Source organism: Ornithodoros turicata, chromosome 1 (assembly GCF_037126465.1).
Source record: "Ornithodoros turicata isolate Travis chromosome 1, ASM3712646v1, whole genome shotgun sequence".
Taxonomy (NCBI): Eukaryota; Metazoa; Arthropoda; class Arachnida; order Ixodida; family Argasidae; genus Ornithodoros; species Ornithodoros turicata.
In genome coordinates this window covers 44,718,801-44,742,937 of record NC_088201.1, presented here as the reverse complement: position 1 = coordinate 44,742,937, position 24,137 = coordinate 44,718,801, and the positions used below count along the sequence as shown (strand labels likewise).

General features: G+C 41.8%; 1 protein-coding gene across 8 annotated transcripts in view; it reads right to left on the bottom strand.

Moving 5' to 3' along the window:
• The window catches only part of LOC135378129 (probable phosphorylase b kinase regulatory subunit beta), a 42,833-nt gene that overhangs the window by 15,531 nt on the left and 3,165 nt on the right, over positions 1-24,137 (bottom strand). For 4 of the 8 annotated variants that reach the window (XM_064611021.1, XM_064611025.1, XM_064611024.1 and 1 more), the window contains 18 exons: positions 23,426-23,556; positions 23,186-23,321; positions 22,998-23,100; positions 20,308-20,415; positions 17,956-18,015; positions 17,748-17,884; positions 17,443-17,602; positions 16,638-16,838; positions 15,553-15,610; positions 15,180-15,260; positions 14,911-14,946; positions 13,815-13,970; positions 12,903-13,000; positions 6,395-6,406; positions 4,063-4,209; positions 3,411-3,494; positions 3,199-3,303; positions 736-818 (listed from right to left, as the gene is read on the bottom strand). In XM_064611021.1, the coding sequence (XP_064467091.1) occupies positions 736-818; positions 3,199-3,303; positions 3,411-3,494; positions 4,063-4,209; positions 6,395-6,406; positions 12,903-13,000; positions 13,815-13,970; positions 14,911-14,946; positions 15,180-15,260; positions 15,553-15,610; positions 16,638-16,838; positions 17,443-17,602; positions 17,748-17,884; positions 17,956-18,015; positions 20,308-20,415; positions 22,998-23,100; positions 23,186-23,321; positions 23,426-23,556 (1,896 nt within the window). Of the gene's footprint in view, positions 1-735; positions 819-3,198; positions 3,304-3,410; positions 3,495-4,062; positions 4,210-6,394; positions 6,407-12,902; positions 13,001-13,814; positions 13,971-14,910; positions 14,947-15,179; positions 15,261-15,552; positions 15,611-16,637; positions 16,839-17,442; positions 17,603-17,747; positions 17,885-17,955; positions 18,016-20,307; positions 20,416-22,997; positions 23,101-23,185; positions 23,352-23,425; positions 23,557-24,137 lie in introns of all 8 variants that reach the window. The other 4 variants (XM_064611028.1, XM_064611023.1, XM_064611026.1 and 1 more) reach the window with 4 other exon arrangements.

The window sequence follows — 24,137 nt, the reverse complement described above, 5'->3', positions numbered from 1 at the left end:
ACCAGCATTCTCTGGGGTTTCCCACTACAGCCTTTAGCTTGGAGTGTTCCGTGGTTTTATGGTTGTGTCCACCCTGTGTTGTGATTTTGAGGTTTGCGTGCCTGAGGACGACTTGGATGGCGATGGGGGCACGATGCCAATGGAAGTGTGTCCTCCAAGGAAGTGATGGACTGTATAAACAACTTAAGGGACTACTGTGCTCAGAATCGCCTGAACGATGGCGTTCAAGTGCCTCGCTCGCCACTGTTGAGGATGCAATCGTACAGGAATCCGTCAAAAGGTTGCAGCTGACCAAAATCACAGTGTTCTTTCAGGCGCCTTAACAAGGAAAATAAATGGCCTTCTTGGGGATCAATCTCCACATTATTTTGTCCGGTGTTCAGTATGGCGTACTTGAAAGGTAGGCTTTCAATCTCACATCTATATTGGGCTACACAAATGATGCTTTGCTTATAGTGCGGCACCGCTTATAGTGCAGATTTTTGGTGATCCGACAGCATGCGTTACAAGCGGTCTACATGTAGTAGCAACTACAATCTAAATCTGGCAGTTGGATCAGTCGAAATGTTCCTTACAGCAATTAAAAAAGAGCACACTTTTTGACTTCTGATGCCATTCCTTTTGTGCAATAATTAATAGTATGAATTCTGTTACTTTTGACAGCCTTCACAACATCGAAGAAACAAATACAGTGGTGCTTGAAAAAAAAAAAAGAATTACAAATAACACACATACCTCATATTGTCTTCTCGAATGAGAATGGCCATTGTAGGGCGTCCAGACATTCTCCAGTACTTGCCGACAAACATTAGCTCATTCTGAAAAAAAGAAAAAGAAATGAAAAAGGAAGAAGGGATCGTCTCGTACAGCCAGGGCAATTCCGAAACTTAGCCAAAACTATCTTCACAAGTACTGTACACATACAACCGTCAAAGTTTCATTCAGAATAATCAAGTCGTTTTCAAGGAATTTGTCGAAACGTGCCGTAATAGCAGACAACGAAACCTGCGCTTCAGTCGCGTGCAACGTCACGCATGACGTCAACCTGTGGGTGCATCGCCGTTGTCATGGCAATTGGAACCTGCAGAAGGACCTTGGGTTGAGTCATCCCCTTTGCTCTTGAAATGGGGACACCCAGACATATATCCCCGCGAGTGGAGAATGTAGTCCGTGCATTCACTGTGCTGTCTCCGATAATGTGGCGCATAATCGGATACGTGGAAGCTAACTCACGTGTTTTCATTCCGTGAGTATTTAATGCAGTTTTTAAATAAACATGCACTCCTTCTCCATGTATGTCGTCGGCGACACCTAATTTCGAAACATGATCAGTGTGCAACGGGGAGTGTAATGGAAGCGCGCGTAATATATTTTTGGTCGGAGCTGTAATGCGACCGCGCGTGCTGCTGGCCGGTGGCTTCAGATTTGTGATTGTGGGTAGGGTTGTCCTGCGACTTTTAACTTGTCTCTGAGCATTAACATAGTTGTTCTAAACCACCATGTGGGCCACTTCTTAGAATGTGCGTTTTTCGCCTGAGAACTGAAAGAAAATGTACAAGAGTTGCCGCGGTTACCAGTCACTTCTGAAAGTCGTATGCTCACGCCGGTGCACTAGCGTGCGCAAAAGCAGACGATTTCTGTATCCTAGCACGGACTTTCCCGCAGGGCGACGTAGCCGTTCTCAATGTTGCCAACACAGATTGCGGCATGCTCTGCAATCTTTATCAATTTAATTTGGTTATTTAATCACCATGACGTACTTTGTTGGGTAAATTTGCAGTATTCCATTTTCAACAAAGGGCAATCGAATCCCTAGTAGCACAAAACGTCGCAGAAACGTCTTTATTTGGTCAAATTAGGATAGAAGACGTTCAGGACGTCAACGCGACGTGTAGAAGCCGTAATTTATAGTATGTTTATAAGACGCGCCGATTTAACGTTTATAATACGTCTTCGGCATCTCTGTTGAAGAGATATCCTAAAGGAAGACCTCCCGTAAACGTCTTCCGTTCACGTTTGCAAGAAGTACCGAGTTTCCGTTTATAATACGTCTTCGACATCTCTGTTGAAGAGATATCCTAAAGGAAGACCTCCCGTAAACTTCTTCCGTTCACGTTTGCAAGAAGTACCGAGTTTCCGTTTATAATACGTCTTCGACATCTCTGTTGAAGAGGTATCCTTAAGGAAGACATCCTGTAAATATATTCCGTTCACGTTTGCAAGACGTACCAACTTTCCATTTATAATACATCTTCGCCAACTGTGTTCAAGACGTATCTTACGCGAGAACGATTTGTGTGCACTGAATAAGTTTACTTTCGGTGGACCTACTGACTGTCTCAAACCAAAAGCAGTAGGTAACACAGGCGTTGAGTTGACGGTGAGTTAATACTCCCAGAAATTTCCCACTTCAGTGTTGTTTATGTGTGTAATTGAAATAAACTTAGACACCTCACCCTCCATTTTGACTCAGAGGCGAGCACGGCTATCGAGTTTACGGGAGTTTCTAAGACGAGCAATGTATAGTATCTGTTTTCCCTTTGCAAGGGAATAGACCACCTCTACGCTCTGGTTCCCCTACGTGTAACGCTGTGGAGGGAGCCTGCTGTTCTTACGGTGGGAGGACCTCTGCTAACGCGGTCCACCTTGGTGAACCGCATCTTCGATTTTGGCCAAAACGCCATGTGGCAGTGTTGCTTGCAGTTCTGCTTGGAGAAACAGAAAATGGAACGTGTGGTGACGGTGACTGAGGTTGAAAAATGAAAAAAGAGGCAGATCTCCGGAAAACTGTATGCGGTGGATATCCACAGGGCTGAATTTTCTCACATTCAAATTAGTGTTTTAAACATTTTTTGAACGTCTTCAAGACGGCCACAAACACGTCTTCAAGACTCGGGAAAGTGTCAACTTATCCTGGGATAGAAGACGTTATGTAGATCAGATTGAAGACGTCTCCTAGATGAAAATATGGTTGTGGCTAGACCTTTCCTGGACGTTTACAAAACGTTTTGTGCTACTAGGGATGGTACACTTTATGAGAGTGGCAGGGGGTATGAGACCATCACTGTAACAATATCTTAAAAAGATGCACGCTGTATGAGACGACTGTGCTGTGCATAGTGCATCCATCAAGAATGAATGGAAGTTGCTAGTGTTAAGCAAACAATGTAGGGTTAGAAATGGTATTCAAGTTCCTACCTTGATATCATCAATGAGGAGTGCCATATCATGGGACAAGTAGAAGTCACTCACTTCAAATAAGAGTGGATAGCACATAACAGTTTGTCCACAAATTCTGTACAACTGTAACACCGTAAAAAGGCCCAGTATGTATGACACACTCCACATTCCAGTTCTATGACATTAAGGACACCTGAGTTACCAGCATACGGAAACAGATGTACGTATACCTTGCTTGTTCCTAAAGCGCCAATAGGGCGCTGGGGTCTACCTCGCAGACCAAGTTTTCGGTTTACACCTAGGAACTCGTACACCTAGGATTATAGCACCACACATTCACCAGTCAGTAAAGACAAAATACACGGTGAATATAATGGCTTCAAAACTGCCACAAAATAACTCTACTGTTGTATTTGCACGAGTAGCCCAGAGAGCTGGCAAGAACCTCACAATTAAAACAGATTATAAATCTAGTACTTTGTAGATGACAAATTAACAGAAGTTGCACTGCACCATAACCAATCCATAACTCTTACAACTAGCAACACAGAAATTTTAATCATCATGTATGCAGATGATTTGCAAACTATGCCGAATACCCGAAGGGAGAAAAGAAAACAAAGCAATCACAAGCTTTAATATTCAACAGAGCTCGCCTTGACTAATTTTCGTTGTTTCATTCAACATCCGTACAGAACAATTCAAGCTTTCGTGCCAGACCTCAATAAAAAATTTGCAATATATGGTATGTGTAATTTGTTGAAAACATAAGGAGTAGGATTTTTGTCCTGCACACAAACAACTTTGCACTTAGTATTATGCAAAATAACTTGTAAGGTACTTCTACATCGCATCATCAAACAAATATCTGAAATATCTTACCTTCATGAGCTGCTTCGGAGACCAAATTTGTACGGGCTCAACTTCGTGTGGTGTCTGAGTCTGGATTCCGTAGGTAGCCAGCATAGCTTGCAGTCGCATACTCTCAGCGATCAAGACCACTTGGACAACAAGATCAGTTGCAGCACACTGCAGAGAACATGGCCGAAAGAGCCACGCTAATAAAGGCATGCTCCAAGAACATTCAGAACATACGTGTAAACCAGATAGGCAAACCAGCCGAGGCGAGCTCCACCTAGTGACAAACCCAACACACAGAGCCTCCAAGTGCCTATGGGTGATGTAAACCATTTGACCACAACTAGGCTAAGTGGTTCAGCTAGGTCAGGGCCGGAAGCAATTCAATATAAAATTAATGCTCAAGGTAGGTTTGGTAGATGTGATTCTTGAAATAGCTAGAAGCTGCTCATGAATTAATCGCCCATGGTCAAGCGCATAGATGTAACTGGTTGTAAATGAAGTAGCTCATTAAAACAAAACTTGTGAATATACTAAGAAGTCCCTACCTACAGCACAACATACAATGCTGCTTAGTAGTTACACATGCACTCACGTTTAAGGTTGCAGTACTGCATTGTTTCAAGTGCATACGTGTGGCATAACAAAAAGAAAAAGAAGAAAATGCAGCAGTATGAGCTGACACTGTCATACTCCTATACTTCATCATGGAACTAAGTTCGAGCTTAGTACCTCAGCTATATCATTAGAAGTATCATTTCAGAATAAAATCGAAGCATGCTTCCAATCCCCACGAATCTAGTTCACTCTAATGAAGACATGCAAGTTGTAGATAAAAGACAACACATCGGGCAAGGTTGCACAGGTACCCTCAGAGTCTCGAAATTCCCCTTGTCCCATGCACTAAGTAAAATCACTGTGAGCACTCAATACAGCTGCCTACTTAGAAGGCCATCAGTTAGAACAAACAAGACAAGTTTTGAAATCGAGAGTGAATGCCTCATTGTCAAAATTAAGTTAATCAAGGAAGGATTTGGTTCCACGAAGGTGTCCCTGAAATGTCGACAATTCCTGATATTATGGCAAAGCTTCAGATTTCCAGCATACTGACCAGATGAGCTGCATAGTACAACCGCACAGCACATGTGTCGCAAAATTAAGGTCCCCTGAAATGTTCTTCAAACATCCCGCCATATGGATTTGCGAATGATTAAGACCACAAAATTAAGCACCTATGCAGTACCTTACGCAAATTTTGTAAAATGTCACATTTGTTTTATGAATTTAAAAACCAAGGTCTCCACTAGAGCCATTACATTAGTTATACATTGGTTAGAATATGCTTCTTCGATACCCCAACGGATGATGCGTGTTGTATGTGCTAGGCAAAAGGACATGCCATTTTTGTGAGATTAACCAACTGCACTTTACGGAGTACTCACAGTCCCAGTCCTGTACGATCAAGGTCACTCAGACAAGGCTGATGATAAATTTGCATTTTTTTGGAGAACAAACCATTGCAGCGTGCTCCCTAAAAATGGCACATCTGCCTATACCAGATATTTGTTGTAAAAATTGCTAGCTAGGGCAAACGGGCAAGCAGTGTATGCGGTAACAGTAGGTATACATACAGAGTGTAGGTAATTACAACACCATATTACCAAGCTTCCTTTCATCTAATCCTGCGATTACAAGTACTACACTGTTAATAGAGACGCACACTATGCTACATCATGTTTTGCTATGACACATCAGAGATCCAGTAGAAGTGACTTCATGTCATACCACGCAAAACCTTCTGTAAGATTTAACTAATCGAGATTATCTGGATCATAACAAGGCAAAACCAACATGTGAACCAGTTACGTTGATAGTACAATGCAGTCATGTTGGGTTACAAGAAGGAAGGTTACAAGACCACCAATAAATGCTAACAGCATCCCACTGACACGGTTGAAACAAACTTTGACTATGTGAAATTCCTATCTGGAGAAGAAACTAGAAGGACATGTATACTACGAAAATGAGTTAAAACTTGGGCTGGTTGGAGATTCATAGTTAAAAAAGTCCCTGCACTGAGGGGTTTGTCCTTTTTAACTATGTATACTACATTCAGTTATATGACCTTTCTCTGTCCCTCCAAACCCACAAAATGGCAAGCTACATCGCCTCCAAAAATCATAAGCAGGCCAAGCTGTATTATAAAATAGACACAAACACCACCATTAATTCTGTAACATAGGGAACTACATACATCGAATGTTAACCCATGCTCCTTACAAGCAGAAATCTACACCGGTGCAAACTAATGTATACAAAGAAGCATATGTGCACATGCATGGAGATCAGTACTCACAACTGCTTTGCCCTGAGAAGAGACGTCCAGGATCAGGTTTAATTTTACAGTGGCAAAGGTAAAGGGTGCGAGGGGAAAAAAATGGAAGTGGACAGGCATTCATGAGATGAAAGCTCCAGTGGCAAAAAGCAAAGGTCACTGATATATTTGGTCAATGGCATTAGCACAAACCCTGAGCTACAAACAGCAACATTCAGTAACATTTTAGTTTTGCGCATAATAGACTGCGGACTAACGACAACAAAGCAGAAGTCATCTCAATGCGCTGAAATTTCTAATGTGTGTCATTTCCCCATATGAACTGGAATGATATTCATGTGGCCTTGCTTCAGAGGGCGCTATATTGGTATAATTGCCTCAATTATAAACAGATCCCCCAAAACCAGTTATTATGGGTAGGAGGGTAAACGTTGTACCTTGTAAGGGATAATGTGTGAGTGTCACTACTTGTCAGATAACAACCTTCACAGATGACGTTTTCTTCTTTCCAAAGAATGATATTACATAGGGCTGTGCGAAACAGTTATGTATGTGAAGCAAATATGAAATACAGTCATGTCTCGCTTATCCGGAGTTCAGATATCCGGATACCTCGTTATCCGGGCTACATTACCGGGAACGAACCTGCTACCATTGGATTTTGTCTCGGTTATCCGGAATTCATTATCCGTATCCAGACAGCAAGTACGAGGAACAATCTTCCAGGACCCATGTTACGGTACTCTGATTCGCTTATCCGGAAAAGTGTCAACGTCCTCTGTCCCTGGTATGTGCTGTGTTCGAATTGTTCCGGAAAAGGGTCACATCTCACGGGGCCATTCTGTAGTGTTTGACCTTCTTTTCTTCTGAGGTCACTCCTTTTTGGTGTGTGCGGGCACACGGAGATAGTAGACGATAAGCGAAAGAGGTGCACTGCACCCACGGAGCGCAAGAAATCCACACGCCAATGTGAACCTCAAAGTCCAGGCCGTCTGAAAGCATCGCCTGTCTTTTTGCCTCTGCCAAGGGCATTTGCAAGAAGACAAAAACATATGCGCTGGACCAACTTTCTCAGTCATCGCCCTTTATTGAACAGCGGGGTGACGCAGCTGGTGCTGTGGCTGTGATGAAAATACTGTCACACGCGTGCCTGCTAATTTCAAGAAGCTCACTACGCACGAATTTTTCAAGTAGTGATCTTTTCCTTGTTTTCTTTTCTGGAGCTATAAAGAGCTGTCCCAAATTTTTCGGGTTTCCCCGGAAGTATGCTTGGTCCGGTTATCCGGAAATTCGTTATCCGGACGAAAAGGGACGACTCCCGAGGTGTCCGGATAATCGAGACATGACTGCAAATAGTTATATACCCACAGCAAATACGAAGCGAATACTTACGTAACCTAATAAAGCACGTATACAGGTCGTTTTTTTATCCTTTACAGAATTTTTATAGTAAAGCTATGAGAGCACAGGTGGGTTATGCGGCCAGGCGGACATTCTGTGGGAAAGAGCATGTATCTACTGGACGACTAATTACCTAAAATTAATTAATTAGATGTTTTCGGGGAAATGCAAGATAATAGTACTGGAGCCGGCAATCATTTAAATCCATCCCCTTTTTTAAATATCCTGAAACGAGTACATACTTTGAGATATAAACCTCCAAATTTTGCTATGCAAACGAGGCGAAACACTTCTCGAGCGCAAAAGGAGAAAAAGGGCGCTCACGTAGGAGAGCCACGTGTTTTGTAATGACTGAGCTGATTGGAACAAACACTGATCTGTTGGCCAGATAGACCGCTTTACGGCCCAGATAAGCCGAAGCGATGTCATTTTTGCACTCGAGGAATGCATACTTCTGGTTTTGCCTCATTTGCATACGTACCAAAGTTTTGGCGATTTATGTATCAAAGTATGTGCTCCTTTCAGGTATTTTAAGAAAGGGGGTGCAATCAAATAATGATTGCCACTAATTCTGCTGTCTCGCAAAAGCATCTAACTAAAAAGGTAATGAATTTTAGGTAATTCAGTAATTTAATTTGTCGTCCAGTAGTTACATGGTCTTTCCCACAGGAAGTCTGCCTGGCCCCGTAACCCGTCCGCAAAGATGGCATCAGTGCTGCTCTCACAGTTAAAAAAAACTGTAAGGGACAAAAAAAAAAAAAAAAAACACTCTGTATATTTAGGGTTCTTCATTTTCAGGTTTTATGAGTTTCCAAATCCGGGAGGGAAAAATCGGGTGCTATTTACACACGAGAATTCGGGGAGAAATGTCGCAGGGAATTTTCGGGTGAAACAAAAGGCATATGAAACAAGCCACTGCTGTGACACTGGGACGAGAAACAAGAATCTTTATATTTCTGCTCGGAATTGGGGCAGTGAATGACCACGATCTTCAAACACTTGCCCGAGCTCCACAAAAGCTGGTCTGACTCCTGGAGGGGGGGATCATAAAAGGAGGACAAATAGGTTGTCACAAATAGCTCTCTTTGCTGATATTATGATTCACTTTTCCAACGGTTTACCAAGAACGACAAGTTGAAGGCCCGCTAGGATTTCGGGTTGATATCGGGTTTTACCCGAATTTTTGAAAAGTTGTTTGGGGGAGAACTATCATGAAAAATCGGGTTTAACCCGAAAACGAAGAACCCTATACATATTCAACATATTCAGATATACATCACAGCACGTAATATATCTGTATGAATCTTCGTATGAAGCAGCACTCCCTTTGTATTATACCCTCTTTTTTGCATCTTTTGTGCAGCAACAGACTTACAAGTGCAGCTTCAAAACTATTCGAATATACAGGGTGTTTTTATTTTTAATCCTTTACAGATTTCTAATAAAAAAATCTACAAGAGCAGCATCGATGCCGTTTTTGCTGTTGAGTTATATGGCCAGGCGGACATCCTCTCGAAGAGAGTATGTGACTACGAATTGACTAATTACGTAGAATTCATTAATTAACTCTTTAATTAGGGGATCTCAGGCAAACGCGAGATAGCAGAATGGGAGACAACCCTTGTTGAAAGCCACTCTATCTTACAAAAAGCCTGAAACGAGCATGTGTCATTAAATATCCATAAACAAATTTCGCTATGTAAATGGGCTGAAACCAAAGTCGTGCGCCTCAGAAGCACATGACCTTTGCCTACAGAGGCTTATCTCGGCTGCAAAGTGGTTGATCTGGCCAAAAGATCAGCACCTACTCCAATCACCTTCCTCGCTACAAAGCATGTGGCCCTCTGTCATGGAGCGAGCGCCGTCCATCCCTGCATTCCTGATTGGCGCGGTTTCGGTTCCGGTCCATTTGCATAGCAAAATTATGTGATGGATATTTCAATGCACATGCTCATTTCAGGACTTTTTAAAAATGAAGTGGCTTTCAACGACGACTGTCTCTTATTCTGTTATCTCGCTTTTGCGTGAAGTCCCCAACTTAAAGAGTTAATTCACGAATTTTGGGTAATTAGTCATCTTCTACATACTCTCTCCTAGAGGAAGTCTGCCTGGCCAGATAATTCAACTGTAAAAACGAGATCTATGCTGCTCTCATAGCCTTTTCATAAACAATATGTACAGAACAAAAAAAAAAACACCCTGTATATATGGTTCGAAATATAAATTGCTTCGATTTAAAATTCAAATTAATTTATATTGAATGCACAATCATTCCCTATGAAAAATTTGAATATTCGCACAGCCTTAATATTCCCACGCTGTTGTCAAGATTGGGATACCGTGGGTGAAAAACACAACAACAAGGTGCCTTTTGGAAAGACTGTGTACTGCACTTTTGAAAACCAGATGATGTAGCATGTAAGTGAACAAGAGGCCAATATTGTTTATAATATTGGGAAAAGGAAAGAGACTTCCCCCAGAATTAAAGTGGAAGTTAGAATTTCTGCCATCAGTCTGTCACTTACAGTAGCCACGCCACATGAAAACTGTTTCAGTTCATATCAGAGCACATGGTACAATGCACCCTCTCTGCCGAAGTCCACTATTACAGACGTGTTATGTGCCAACGTTGTCCCTAAGTGGCCACCATTTTGGTCAGCTGATAAAAGTGTTCTAGTGTGGGGTGCTCAAATATTTGAATTGAAAACTAAATGACTGTATATTGTACGGATAGTACGGTATCGCTTGCAAATGTAACCAATTACATTGCCAAATTTATGAAAATATGCAGCAGTTCGAGCCAAATTTATGAAAATATGCTGCAGTACTGGATAACATTCATATCAGGTTATGCTGCACACTGATATAGTTTTCATACCTTTCGTGCAACAACCTAATTTTCCCAACTGGACTCAAAAATTTGTCAGGAAACATTGGCTTTTAAAGGGAAAGTCTGCTTCACAACATAACAGAAATGCAGACAATAATGAGTTGGATTTTTCTGGCACAAAAAAGCATCTATGGATAAACATACAGGTGACTGGCAGAAGAATCTGACTCTACACAACTCTTCTGCGAGTCTTTCTGCTTGAAATCCACATATTTCAATGTATTTTGTCACGTGAGCCAGCAATGGGCCCGCATCCACGAGGATCAGCTCATTTGGCATTGCTTTGACATGTGCCAGAACAGTCACCTGTGAGTACAGCTCCGGTCAACCTTAATAACAACACTGGAAAAAATTCTGTCTCATTTCCCAGCACGATAACAGTCACCCCAGGGGCACTGGGGGAATGTTAAGAGAACAAAATCCTTGCGTTAAGCTAACAGAATAATTTTGTTCAATTAAGATTTGCTCGTGTACCCCAAGGGTTGCTGTAATCGCACTCGGGAACGAGACCACATTTTTTCCAGCGTTATTGTTAAGGTTGACCGGAGCTGTACCACCTCCCACACCTGCTCCTCATCTATTCTCCACGGCAGGAAGGGAATAATACCGTGGCAGGAGCGACCAAAGCAAGTAATTGTTCAGATGAAAAGGCGCAAAGCGAAAACCGTCATGACGTCACAATGTCATCACATAGACAGCATGCATGCATATGTCTCTCGGTATGAGAATTTCAAACTGTGTGTGTATTCCAATGATTTATATGCCAATGATAATAAATTATGTCACTCAAGTCAGCGACATGTAAAGCAGGGATTCAGTAAATTAGGGAATGCAGTACCTGCGAAAACAAAAATCAATGCATTGATGTTTGGAGAGTGAATTATCCCTTTTGCTGAGAGAGCGAGATGGCCACTACTAGACTGTTTGCGAGTGGATCATTCTGGAGAGGGGTACGATATCATCCAGTATTGTGAAAAACGTCATGATAACCGAAATTTCTTCAGAGCGTGACAGAAAAAAAAAAAAAAAAAAGAAATACGACTTATGCGCTATATGGAATTATTGTAATTCGAGCAATGAATAGAAAATGCCTGTTGATTCTGGGGACAATGATTCGGGTGTTCAATACAAAACAATAGTTGAGTGTGCCTTGAGTGTAGAGTTCCAATTTTTTCCTCACGTAATTAATGCACTCCCTTTATGCTGCTGTACTTCTTGGTATACAAATTTTATTAATTATGCAAGTCAAAACTATACAATGGTTTCTAAAGATGTCAAGTTTTTATGAAGTGATACACATACCGGAATTTCACGCGTATAAGCCGCACCGCAGATAAGCCACAGGACCCGTTGTTAGGAACGTTTTGAAAATTTTCGTGCAGATAAGCCGCGGACAATATGAGGCGACTGATTTGTGTGACAAAGAAGACCATAGACAAGGCCATAAACCCTGTGCTCCATACTCCGGGGTCAGCATGGTGTACAACAAAGGAGGTCAGTTCTAGTGTTCTACCGAGATCAGATTGTGCCCTTGTTGTGTGTTTTACATGGATCGACGGGTCAGTGGCCTTCCAGAAGACATGAATCACTGTCACCACTTTCGTTAAAGCTGCTTGGGGGAAGGCACCAGGAAGGTCAGTCTACTCGAAGTTGGACGCACCCCCGTTACGCATTGTTCAATGTGCAATGGCAGGGCGGTGCTGTTCCAGAGATACTGTCGGCCCTTTCGTTACAACTGGGGTATGGAGAAAATACCAGGGCAAAATAGTCATCAGATAAGCCGCACCGGTGGATAAGCCGCAGAGCGCCCTTGAGAAAAAAAAATCGTGCACAAGCCACGGCAAATACATGTGAAATTACGGTACACTCTGACCGGCCCCGGTGGATCAGTCAGTAATGTGTTCGCATACTGATCCCAAGGTTGTGGGTTAGATCCCTACCGAGAACGCCAGCAACTTGGTGGCAGGGTACAAGTTGCTTAGACACACCGCCATCGGTGGAGGACGTTAAATACGGTGTGTTGTGTACAGCTGCAAGATTTTGGCACACACTAAAGAACCCCCAGGTGGACAAAATTAATCCACAGACTGACCACTGTGATGTTGCTCCTGATCATAGTTGTCTCACAACATAATAACACGAATTATCAACGAATTATCACAAACACTCTGACAGTGAGCGAATGTTTGTATAGATATTTCCTCTCACAAAAACAACATATCAAGCTGTAATGCTTACCTGAAATGCTGAATATCTATCAGTCCTTCGTGGACGGTTATAGGAAGGCAGGTAACGACGTATTGGGTCAAGCTCAGATATATGCAGCAACCCTTGCACTAAAAAAAATAAAGAATGAACCGTCATTTTTTTAAACAGCTGTTCAAAAGAAGCTGTGCTCAGAAACACTGAAGATTTAGTTAAATATTATCGGTTTGGCTCTGGATTTTCATTTCCAAGACATAGAAAAGTCATTAATATACTACAAATAACCGCAATGCTATGCATTAGTACCAAGTACCTGTCTTTGTTATGCTGGTTGAAGTCAGCGATAACGTGTAACGTGGATACTTTTGTTTGTTTTCCATTATAGTAGATGTAAAAATGCTCCAGTCACATAAAGCCACACTTCTAGACTGACTAGAATGAACTGGACATTTTCGAATGCAACACGTTCTAAATTTGCATATGTTATGTTCACAGCTAGGTCAGGGGCTAACCATACAGACCTAAAGCCAACACCATCCAGAGCAAATTCAAAGTTTGGCAGTCAGCCTTTACTTGCGCAGTAAGCAAGGCGCAGTAAGCAGTTTACAGTGCACTTTATACATATTGCAACTTATGCACATTATATTTCCAACTAAATGTGGCCAAAATATTTGCAATTTACATAGAAAAAAGAATAAATTATTGTATGAATGAAAATTTTGTAGCATGATCTGAAATTGTTAGAGTACATCCCTTAAAATCCTTTTCTGTCACTTATTCTTCATGCAATACCTTAGCTATCGCTCCCTTTTAGTTGGGCTAAGGTTTCAAACCTTTTATGTTTTTGTTGTCACCTTTTGTTTTACATCGCATGCGAAGCACTGTATTAAAACAACCAAATATTATGAAGATAAGTTTTCACTGCAAGTAGAAAATGCAACATACGCAAAAGCTGTGAAATGATGTAAAAGGCTTGCCCCATCATAAATATGTTGTCAACATCTCCTTCTATGCTTGGAATACGTGGCTGTGATCCTAGATTCACTCGCTCAGCATCAAGACACTCCCTTGGTATGTAGTAGTACTTTGGTAGTATATAATCTGACAAAAAGATCAACAGACATGTAAATAAAGCAACACAAGGCCAGTGAGCAATTTATGCTAATTCGGTCACAATGTACTTGCTTGGATGAAATGTACCACCTATTCTAATCAATTTCTTAATCTGGAGAAACACAACACAAAAAATACTGCAATACCAAGATCTTCTCCTTCAGAGCAGAAACCAGCCACTTTTAAGCTGTTCATACTTAGGTATACATGGAACAATGCACACAGTAATGACCTGGCCTTGTCCTCTTTGAACATAAATTGTACGAAGGCATGTTCATTCTTTCACGGACCATTCTTTTACAGCTAGTCTCAGCATCGGACGGGAAGTATCATGCCTTCAAGAGTGATACTTGTACTATATTTTTAAAAATATGTCTCTAATATCCAAGAAATTCTGTTGTCATTTTGTCTGCTCATGGTTGTCTACACAAAAAAATTTGGCATCAATGCATTTGGTACATACAAACTTTCCAAGATAACAGACAACTACAAGCCTCACTAGACTACATGTTCACCGGAACACAGAAATAAACCTGCCACTCTCTAGTACAATGAAGCTTGGACAATTCTGCTATTATGCCAGTTTCCAAATGCCCAAATGACTGCACTGTGATGACAGCAAAATTTTGTAACACCCTGCTGTTGATGCATTATTTGCCGAGTGTCACTGTGCCGAGTAATGCAAGGTTCACCAGTTTGCAGAATGGAGGACTTCCAACGTGACTTTGTACGAAAAGTACTCCAGGGAAAGTAAATAGTGCGCCTTTGCTTTACAAAACCATTTTCAATAACCACGCCTACAATCTTCAACGAAAGTGATAATACGAACACTTGCTGCAATCGTTATAATTGGTTTCCATTGTACTAAAAGGAATGAGCGTTAAACACAAGGTAGAAAATATGCAGAAGTGTCCTTAAGCACGGTTACCTCCCGAATCCTTGTCTTTTGATGAGTCACTATGATCTGAAAATGCCACAGAAGTGTATGGAGAATACGTAGTGAGAATTCAGAAACAGACACGCCTAGAGCAGTATTACACAGGTGTTCCTATGTAAAGTAGTGACACCTTAACAAAACGACACGCTACTTCTCGTGTGTAATAATGTCAATTCAGTCAGTGAAAAAACAGAATGTCATGCGATATGGTTCAGCACAAAAGGAAATCAAAGCAAAGAAGAACAAAGTGAGCCACCTACCCCCATGTTTGTCTCTCTTCAGTCGATGTGAAAGGAGCTCCTTATATTTATTCACTTGCGCATCCAAGCCTTTGAAAATGCCTAGAAGAAGTGGCCACTGTAGCCTTTATGAAGGTGACTTAGTTGTTCATGCACATTTTACTTTCACTTCTTTACCAACTTTCCTTTCATTAGTCACTAGTATGATTTTTGTGACTGCCTCCAAGTGCATTCACTTGAGGATATCAATTCAACGTGAAAATGATCACCATTCAATTGGCACAAAACTGCAATTGCTATTGAATAGGATATGCCTATATTGCAACAGCTATTTATTTCAAAATGTCCAAGGAAAGAAAGGATTACAAAGTGAGATACAAGCAAGCTCACTTACCATCAAGGATCATTATAACAAAAAACATAGGCCACTCTGATTCAACATTTTCAAAAACCTAAAAATGGAGAGGTTGCTTGAGTACAGGACAGTCTTCTACCACTCACCCAGAAAGAAATACACAGGGTGCCCTTTCTTATAACTTAGATTTTTTTTAAAAGCTGCGGGAGCAGCACTGATGCCATTTTTGCTACGGGGGGGTTGCGTGGCCTGGTGGACCTCCTGTGGGTAAGAGCACGTAACTACTGGACGACGAATTACCTAAAATTCATTAATTAACTTTTTAATTAGATGTTCTCGCAAAAATGCGAGACAGCAGAATTGGAGGTGACCATTATTTAAATCCACCCTCTTTCTCAACAATCCTGAAACGAGCACGTACTTTGAGATATAAGTCACCAAACTTTGGTATGCAAATGAGGCGAAACCAGAACTACGCACTTCCCGAGCGCAGAAACGACATCACTTTGGCTTATCCGGGCTGGAAAGCGGTCTATCTGGCCAACAGATCAGCGTTTATTCCAATCAGCTCGATCACTCCAAACACGTGGCCCTCCCACGCTAATGCCCTTTCCCTCTTTTTGTGCTCGAGAAGTGTGTGGTTTTGGTTTATACCAAAGTTTGACGATTTATATCCCAAAGTACATGTTCGTCTCAGCATTGTTGAGAAAGAGGGTGGATTCAAATAATGGTCACCTCCAATTCTGCTGTGTCGCATTTTTGCGAAAATAGCTATATCAGCTATCAGCTAACAGCTATATGAATATTAGGTAATTAGTCGTCCAGTAGTTACACGCTCTTTCCCACAGAACATCCTCCTAGCTCCATAACCTGCCTGCAAAAATGGCATCAGTGCTGCTCTCACAGCTTTTTTTTTCCTTTTAATCTGTAGCAGATTTTAAAAAAAACTATATTGCTTTACTGCATGCTAAAAACTTTTAAAAGCAGTAGAATGTGAGGTTTGCATAGAAAAATAGGTCACTCTAAGATCATTACATTTATTAAGTATATTAGATATTCAGTGTTTACTATTATGTGTACATTATTTCCAGTAAACGTTTAATATCTATCATCCAGACACTAACCTTTGTTTCACCAGGATTGTAGTGTTTACGACTTCGATCTTCAAGCACAGTGCCATAACCATCCCTCATAAAGCGTTTGATTCCATAGGTGCTATGCTCAAGTTTACGTATTATTTTATCCTTAGTACGCTCATACAAATACTCATCATGTGTTGCAAAGCAGGGGAAGCTGACTGCAAGCAAGAGGCCTGTGTCAACATTCTGCAAAAAAATATAAGAACTGCTTTTATAAATACACTTGAACCTCAATATAACAAAACTCATGGGGATAAGATTTATTTTGTTGTACTGAATATTTTGCTGCACCACGAATATCATTCTATAGCGTTTTGTTAAGTTTGACTGCAGTGAGAAATTATTAAAAATGTGTGACATTCAAAAAAAGCTTCAAAAGCAGAATTTGAGAACTGTGAGAAACTGCGTCTCTCAACAATCTCCATTACAAACAACAGGCCCACCTCCAACGAAGTCTACTGAAAAGTTGTGCTACCAAGTTGTGCTTTGTATAGGAACCATTTTACAAATAGTCATGTTGGGAAGTTTTTTTTTTTTTTAGCACCCAACATAAATGCATTCAGAGCAGCTGGATATGCCAAGATTAGAGGCACAGCATACTCATGATAACTCAGGCTTCAGAAAAATCTTTTGTTTCATAGAAGGTAGTTGCAACAGCAGGCTGCAAGTCTCGTCACTTCTGTTTTAGATTTGAATACAGCAATAGCTCCAAGGCATAGTACACATTTACTTGCACCTCAACATGATATGTGACAGCACTTCGTACAATAGATAAGGTAACATTGCTGACCTTGGAGCTGGACTCCCTGGGAAGAAGCGTCTCAAAAATGCTGCGGTTACGATTATGAGCATCAACATCTACGTAGATAACAGACCAGGATGCTCCTTTGTCTCCAAAGAGGTTGCATCCATTGATGGCTTCCAAGGCAGACTTTGCCATGCCAATGGAGCTGCCATGAAACATTATTAGTAGATCAGTTGAATGTTTACCACCACCACCACCTTTTATGCAGGAATTAATGTGTTCAGTACTTCACAGATTTAAAAACGCAAGCAGTCACAATAAAGAGGAAAAGGAAATTGCTACACGCTTACCTAGCATGAATTTCAGGTGTTCCATTATTATACTTGCTTCCCCGTTCCCATATCCCGAAGTCTGGAGTTCGATACGCACGTTCAACATAGTACACAAGATTTTGGATGAAGTTCACCTCATCCATTGTATAAATGATCTGCATGGAAATGAATTCAACTGCATGAAAACAATTTCATTGTTTTATATCTAGCAGAGTAGCCTCCTGACCTGCAGTCCTGACGTGATCATTTGCACGAGATACAGTAGATAAAGTGAAACAACATCAATCTAGAAAGAAATATGGATCTTTGCATACATAATACACGTCTACAATGCAACAGAAAAAATTAGTTTTGAGATAAAACCACAATACATGTGTGTACTCTGTTTAACATAACAAATCTGTGCAGAGCCAGGACCATTCCTACTAGATAACTGTAGCGAGTGGCATAGCCAGAGGGGGTTTGGGGGGTTCAAACCCCTCCCAAAACCATACCTTTTATACTGCATTTGGGAGAGGGAAACGTGAGTGAATCCTCCTCTCCATTTAAAGTTCCCATAGAGCTCCTCCCGAAATATTTTTTCTGGCTATGCTACTGACTGTAGCTCTTTGCCACTTAAAATGCACCCCGATCTGGATGCAGATGCATGCAGTATCCTTCACTGCAAACAACAACCCCATGTGGCATGCAACTGTGGCATGACTATTTCCAGGGATTTCCTTTTCATCCGTGATGTTCTTTGGAAGGAAAGAAAGACACACTAATGGTCATGACTGGCTTCTAATTCCTTCAATTATCATTATTATTTTGTTTATTATTATTCCTTCTAATTCCTGCATCGTTCATAGAGCTGAGACACATTTGTGATTAAAGCTTACACAGTGCAAGTAGATTTTGAACACTTATGCCAGATAACAAATTTGTTGGATACCATGGACAAAAGTACAGTAGAGAAGGTGCAGTGCCACGGGATGGAAAGTAACTGTTCTGAGGCAGCGAAGCACACAAATAGAAATCATCTCAGGTTTGAAAATTTAGGGTTGATTGATAAACACAGCATGATTGCACCAAGCGAATGATCAAGTGGGAAAAGCTCTGGGTTATCCTTTCGGAGACTGCCCTCACTCACAGTATGATGATAGTGATGGTACCATAGGCGCCGACTGCGGGGGGGCTTGGGGGCCTGAGCCCCCCCGGAACTTTCCCGGGGGGGCCAGGCCCCCTCCGGGAAGTCTACCCGGCTAACACTCAAGATGAAAGTTTCGAGGTATATCCTAATAATCGCGTGTTTCATGCGAGTAATTATGAAAATCCTGTAAAAATTTGCTTCAGAACGTCCCAACACGGAATTCCAGACACCCTGCCCAACCTCTGTGCATGAAAGGGTAGGGGTGGGGGTGGGACGATGTGCCCCGGCTCAACCGGCAGATTGAAAACTCTCCGCCTATAGATGGTACGATGGAGACATACGAAGTATAACATAAGCATGACATTTGCCTGGAAGGGAAGTCCTCCCTTGCATGCAACCCATCCGCTGTCATGGGAGGATTGAAGCCGGAATGAAGTACAATTAGTGAGTGGGGGAGCACGTTGTTGTGCTACACGTTCATGTTACGAGTTTGTGAGCTCACTGTCAGCAGGAGCAGTAGATGAAGCACTGCACATAGCAGTGGGGTAGCTGCTTTACGGTGGAGTAGTACTCAGAAAGAAAAACGTAATATACTCAGCAAAATATCTGAACATGAATGGAGATCATGGTTGCCAGCCTCTCCCAAGCAGCATCCACAGCCGCTTCTACAAGTGCCTCAGCATGGTCGGATTTGTGCATTTATTCTGCGGGGAAAATTACCCAGGAGTGTCACGAAGCTTCGCTGCCTGTGACATTTGACACCATCCTTTCGTGATAGAGAAGTGATCTTCTGAACAGTTTCTATGAGCAGAGTACCTTTCACCAATGGTCTTATTGAAGTACTGTTCTGTACTGTACCACAAAGACATGCCTATAGATGGCACGGTTGTTGGCAAAAAGGACAAATGACAAAGAGTATCTGGTTGAAAGTCATTATGTAGATTAGGAAGTTCCTATGTTTCCATACTGCCACCTACTGGTGTCCTAACAGGAGAGCAGTAAACATGGAGGACGTTCCAACTCCCAGACCTTCTCTTTGGTCATGCTATCTGACACCACCACATATAAGACAGACACCCTGCACCTTGGAATTAACTTTTAGGAACACGTTTCAGAGACAAGAGCAAGAGCCAAAGAACAAAACTGAATGTTCGTCATTATGCATCATTGTCCGAAACCAAGCAATCCTTTTTTTTTTTTAATCTTCCTTTCTTTTTGCCCATACCTTCCTAAGTTCAGCTCATGACAATTTAAGTGGAGCTCCTGAACATGCGTTCACAATCCATTATGCCCATGGGTATCACTAGCTAACCTACACAGTATTTACTGGACAATGACTTCGTGCTCAACAGTAAGGACGTGGACATCTTCAGATGCAAAAATGGGGCTGGGGGTTTGGCCACACTGCTCTAGAAGTACATAATAAGTTTTATAACGGAGAAAACTTACCTGCAGGTGCCCGTACTCACTCTCTGGAACAACGGTCATCCCGGTCTTTAAGTTAAAAATTGAGTGAAGAGCATGCTGCGGACCCTGTTCCATCTTGAATTTCTCCATCTTATGGGAGAAAATGTTGATATCACAACACAAGGGGTGATGAAGATTACGGTGGAGACTGTTTATAGTCATACCGTACATATTTACCACCCTAGCACTTGTTATGTCACCTTGGTGATTTTCGTGAGCAAACGTGATTGCTAGAAACTTCCCCATATATATGCTTTACCTCTTTTCAACCACTACACATGGCCAGGGGCGGCAGAAGGGGAGGGTGGGGGTTACAGGCGTTACTATAGACCCCCTGAATTTGTGAAGGGGGTGCAAAATTCCCATGGAGGTGAGGTGCCAAAGCGTTATCTCAGGTGCCGCATGCGAATAAAATGCCATAAACCATTTTCCCGAATCGATCGAAATGCCAGCATAATCAAGGCTTTGTTGGTTGGTTGGTGTGTTGTATCCGTGTCTTGTTAGTTGTACCAGCCACTTCAGCAACGGCCGAGAGATCATTCTCGTTACTGTGGAGAGTGAAGACGTTCCTAAGATTGTCCATGGGGCAGAGACAGCTAAACCATCTGTGCATCTTGCACGCCTACCCAGAGTAACTGGACACGCTCGACGACAATGCTATAATAAAGGAATTCGTCTTGCGGAAGAGTTTTAGAGTGGGAGTCTCTGGGATGCCGTGATACAGACAGAGATCGGGCTTGCGTGGTGTGTTTTTCTTATTATTCTGTATACTGAAACATTCATATGCAAATAATGCAATATACATTCAATCCATACAAGATGAAAACAATAAAGCATATGACACTTTTTGTCATCCAGACTGCTTCGAATTTTTGGGACCCGGGCATGAATTGGTAGTGGCAGTGGGGGACGGAAGGGGGCGCCGGTTGGGATTTGGGATCCCGCCCCTGCCCATGGCCAAGGTATGCTGTCCATTCGTATCGACATCCTTGGGCTCACAAAGTTTGGAAACCCCTGTTCTATAGAATATCTGCAGATACTGCATTATTTAATTACTTATAACATTATGATGCAATAGGAACAACAATGAGGACTATGCCAACTCAGGTAATGTTTCTTCAACTTAGTTGTTTGACTGACCTGCGTTATCTCAGTGCTGTAATAATCTTATTGATAGCTTTATTTATACACATCCATGTTCTTCTTTTTTTTTTTTTCAATTCGTGGATAAATATAAAGTTACAGCAACAGAGAACATCATTTCCATCACTTCCTACAACAACTAAGCCTCTGTATGCAATAAGGGGATAAGCTGACTTATATCCTTTTCAATGTATTTGCTGTAATGACCTCTAAATACCAGAATGTACCTGCCAAAGAAAATTTAGGACAGCATTGGAAATTATTGACCCACTACATGGGGGTAACAAATGGGATATGCATGTGTGTCAATGGGAGAGATAGTCATATCAGGCCCCTTTTCTACACACTCATACAAACAGTGTAGCTTAAATTTTGTTACGATGCAGAAATGAACTTCGACTTCCAGTTGAGAGACATGTTATTCCTACCTCACATGACCGTGTCAGCAATGCTATTGTGCGTTGTAATCGGAAAAACGTGTGCACTATGCTAATAAGTCAAAAATGCTGGTCATCTAGGACATTATTTTCAAGAGCGTACACGTTTTGCAGCACAATAAGCCCGATCGTGGCTGCTCCATTACACACAGGTGACTTCATCTTACCTGGCATCACAATTGTTCAGCCATGAAAGTCTGACTCAAAAAAATTGTTTTTTTTTTCTGCACCAAAACCTGTGCATGCAGTGTTATATTGAAAAAAGGGGACGAGTCATGTTAGAATGGCGTAGATGCAGGCTAGCTGGTGGATAAACTCCATGATAGGCAATCCTGAGCGATGGGAAAGACACGTAAGCCTTCATGTTGTGTTGTTTACGTGTCTGCCTATCGCTCAGGCTTGCCTATCATGGACAAGTCATGTTCCTGAATTTTGCTCAATTTCTGCTAAGTCACACATCCTAAAACAATGCTAACAGGACATGCATGTAGGGTAGACACACACATGTATGGTACACATTTTGCAATTGCATTATTCGAAGAATACCAGCTGGAATTACCTCACCAAATATTCACTTGAAGTTTTCTCGATTTGGGATTTTTCGACTTATTGCATACTTGCATACAGAGGTTGAGTTGCTGCACTAACATGAATTCAGCTATGATTAACATTAGCCGATTGGCATAGTCAACAGCTTCCTGGGGTTGAGTTAGCAACCAAGGTTGTGTGTGCATGAGCACATAAAAACTAGAAAACAATTAGCTTCCTGACGTGCTTGCGCAACTTCACGAGGAGCAACTCCCACTATGTTCCTCAAAGCAGATGATGCCGACACGTTATTTTGAGCAATAAAACTGATTTTTTTTTAGTAGATGATGTCAAATTTGTCAACCCCTTGCATCTTCTTTAGTTTAGTGAACGTATGACACCTTTATTGGATGATATTGCTTAGCGGAAATACCCATCTGTTATGCAGTGACTGCGGTGATGACTATAAATGACCTCCCCTTGTTCCAATAATAACTATAGCAACTTAAACACATGACACTGCTTCCTCTGTGCTACAGAGGTCTTTTGAAAATTGTGACACACCTTGTCTTTAGCCTGGCGCATCCAACAGAACAAGATCCCCCGCATACATTTCACCACGCTCTGCCCAAGCTCATACGACTTGCCCCTGTCATCATCAATCCTCCTGCAAAAGCACCAGGCCATTTGAAAGGAGTGTGTGCAAGTCTCATAGAGAAGAAAGCCGACACGTCACAACGCAGGAAACATACTTGTATGACTGGTAAAGACTCCAAACAGCCACTGCACAGTAAATGCTGTCTCGCACATATCCATTGTCCTTGTCTCTTGATAAGCATGGAAAGAGGCCTGTGGTTGGGCTTTGGAAGTTAAGTAGCTGTCGTTTCACTGGAAATCAATACCAAAGATAACACAGAACTAAACTTGACATAATGGTAAGGGCATTAGTACAAGCAGTCTTTTTATTCACAAAAGAGCTCAAAATCCTGTACCTTGGCCATAAAACTTATCAAGGTGTTGCACAGTATCTGCATAGTTTGTGAGCTTGATAGAGTCCACATCCACAAATTCGGAACTGTTGTGCCGACTTCGTGAAAAAAGGGGTACGGCCATATCGTGTGGCCTGCAAAAACAATGAGACACAGCAATGAAAGCTGTAACGTATGAAGCTTGAATACCCATTTGAGAACATCCTGTGATGTACTGTGAGGCATTGGATTCTAAGCAATTGACCTTATGTGAGAACATCTTCAAATCGTCTTTCTCCCTTCTTATGCCTACATGGGTAAAGCAGATGAAAACCATAATAATTGGTTGACGCTTTAGCTCTTCTGCTATTATAAGGGAGATTAGGTTAAAATTTCTGTAACAGCTATAACCATGGCAACCAACTTTTGTCAGAAAAAGAGTTTATGGATTTTGAGGATAGTTTTGAAGTCTTCAAGTGGGCAGTGGGCAATAAGATGCAAGTCATTTATCAAAAGGCTGTTGGCTGCACTCCACCATGGAAAGGCCAAGCATCAGGGTTACAGTAACACTTCTGGCTGTGTGCAAGGTTATGAGGTATGTTGGAGAGGAGGGAATGATGTTTGGGAAAGGTGTGGTCAGCTCATGAGTGTTGGCTCAGTGCACCAAGGAGAGGGGGAAAGAGGGGGGAAAGATGATGGTGGTACAGGATTGGGAGGGTGTGCAGTCCCTCTTGCT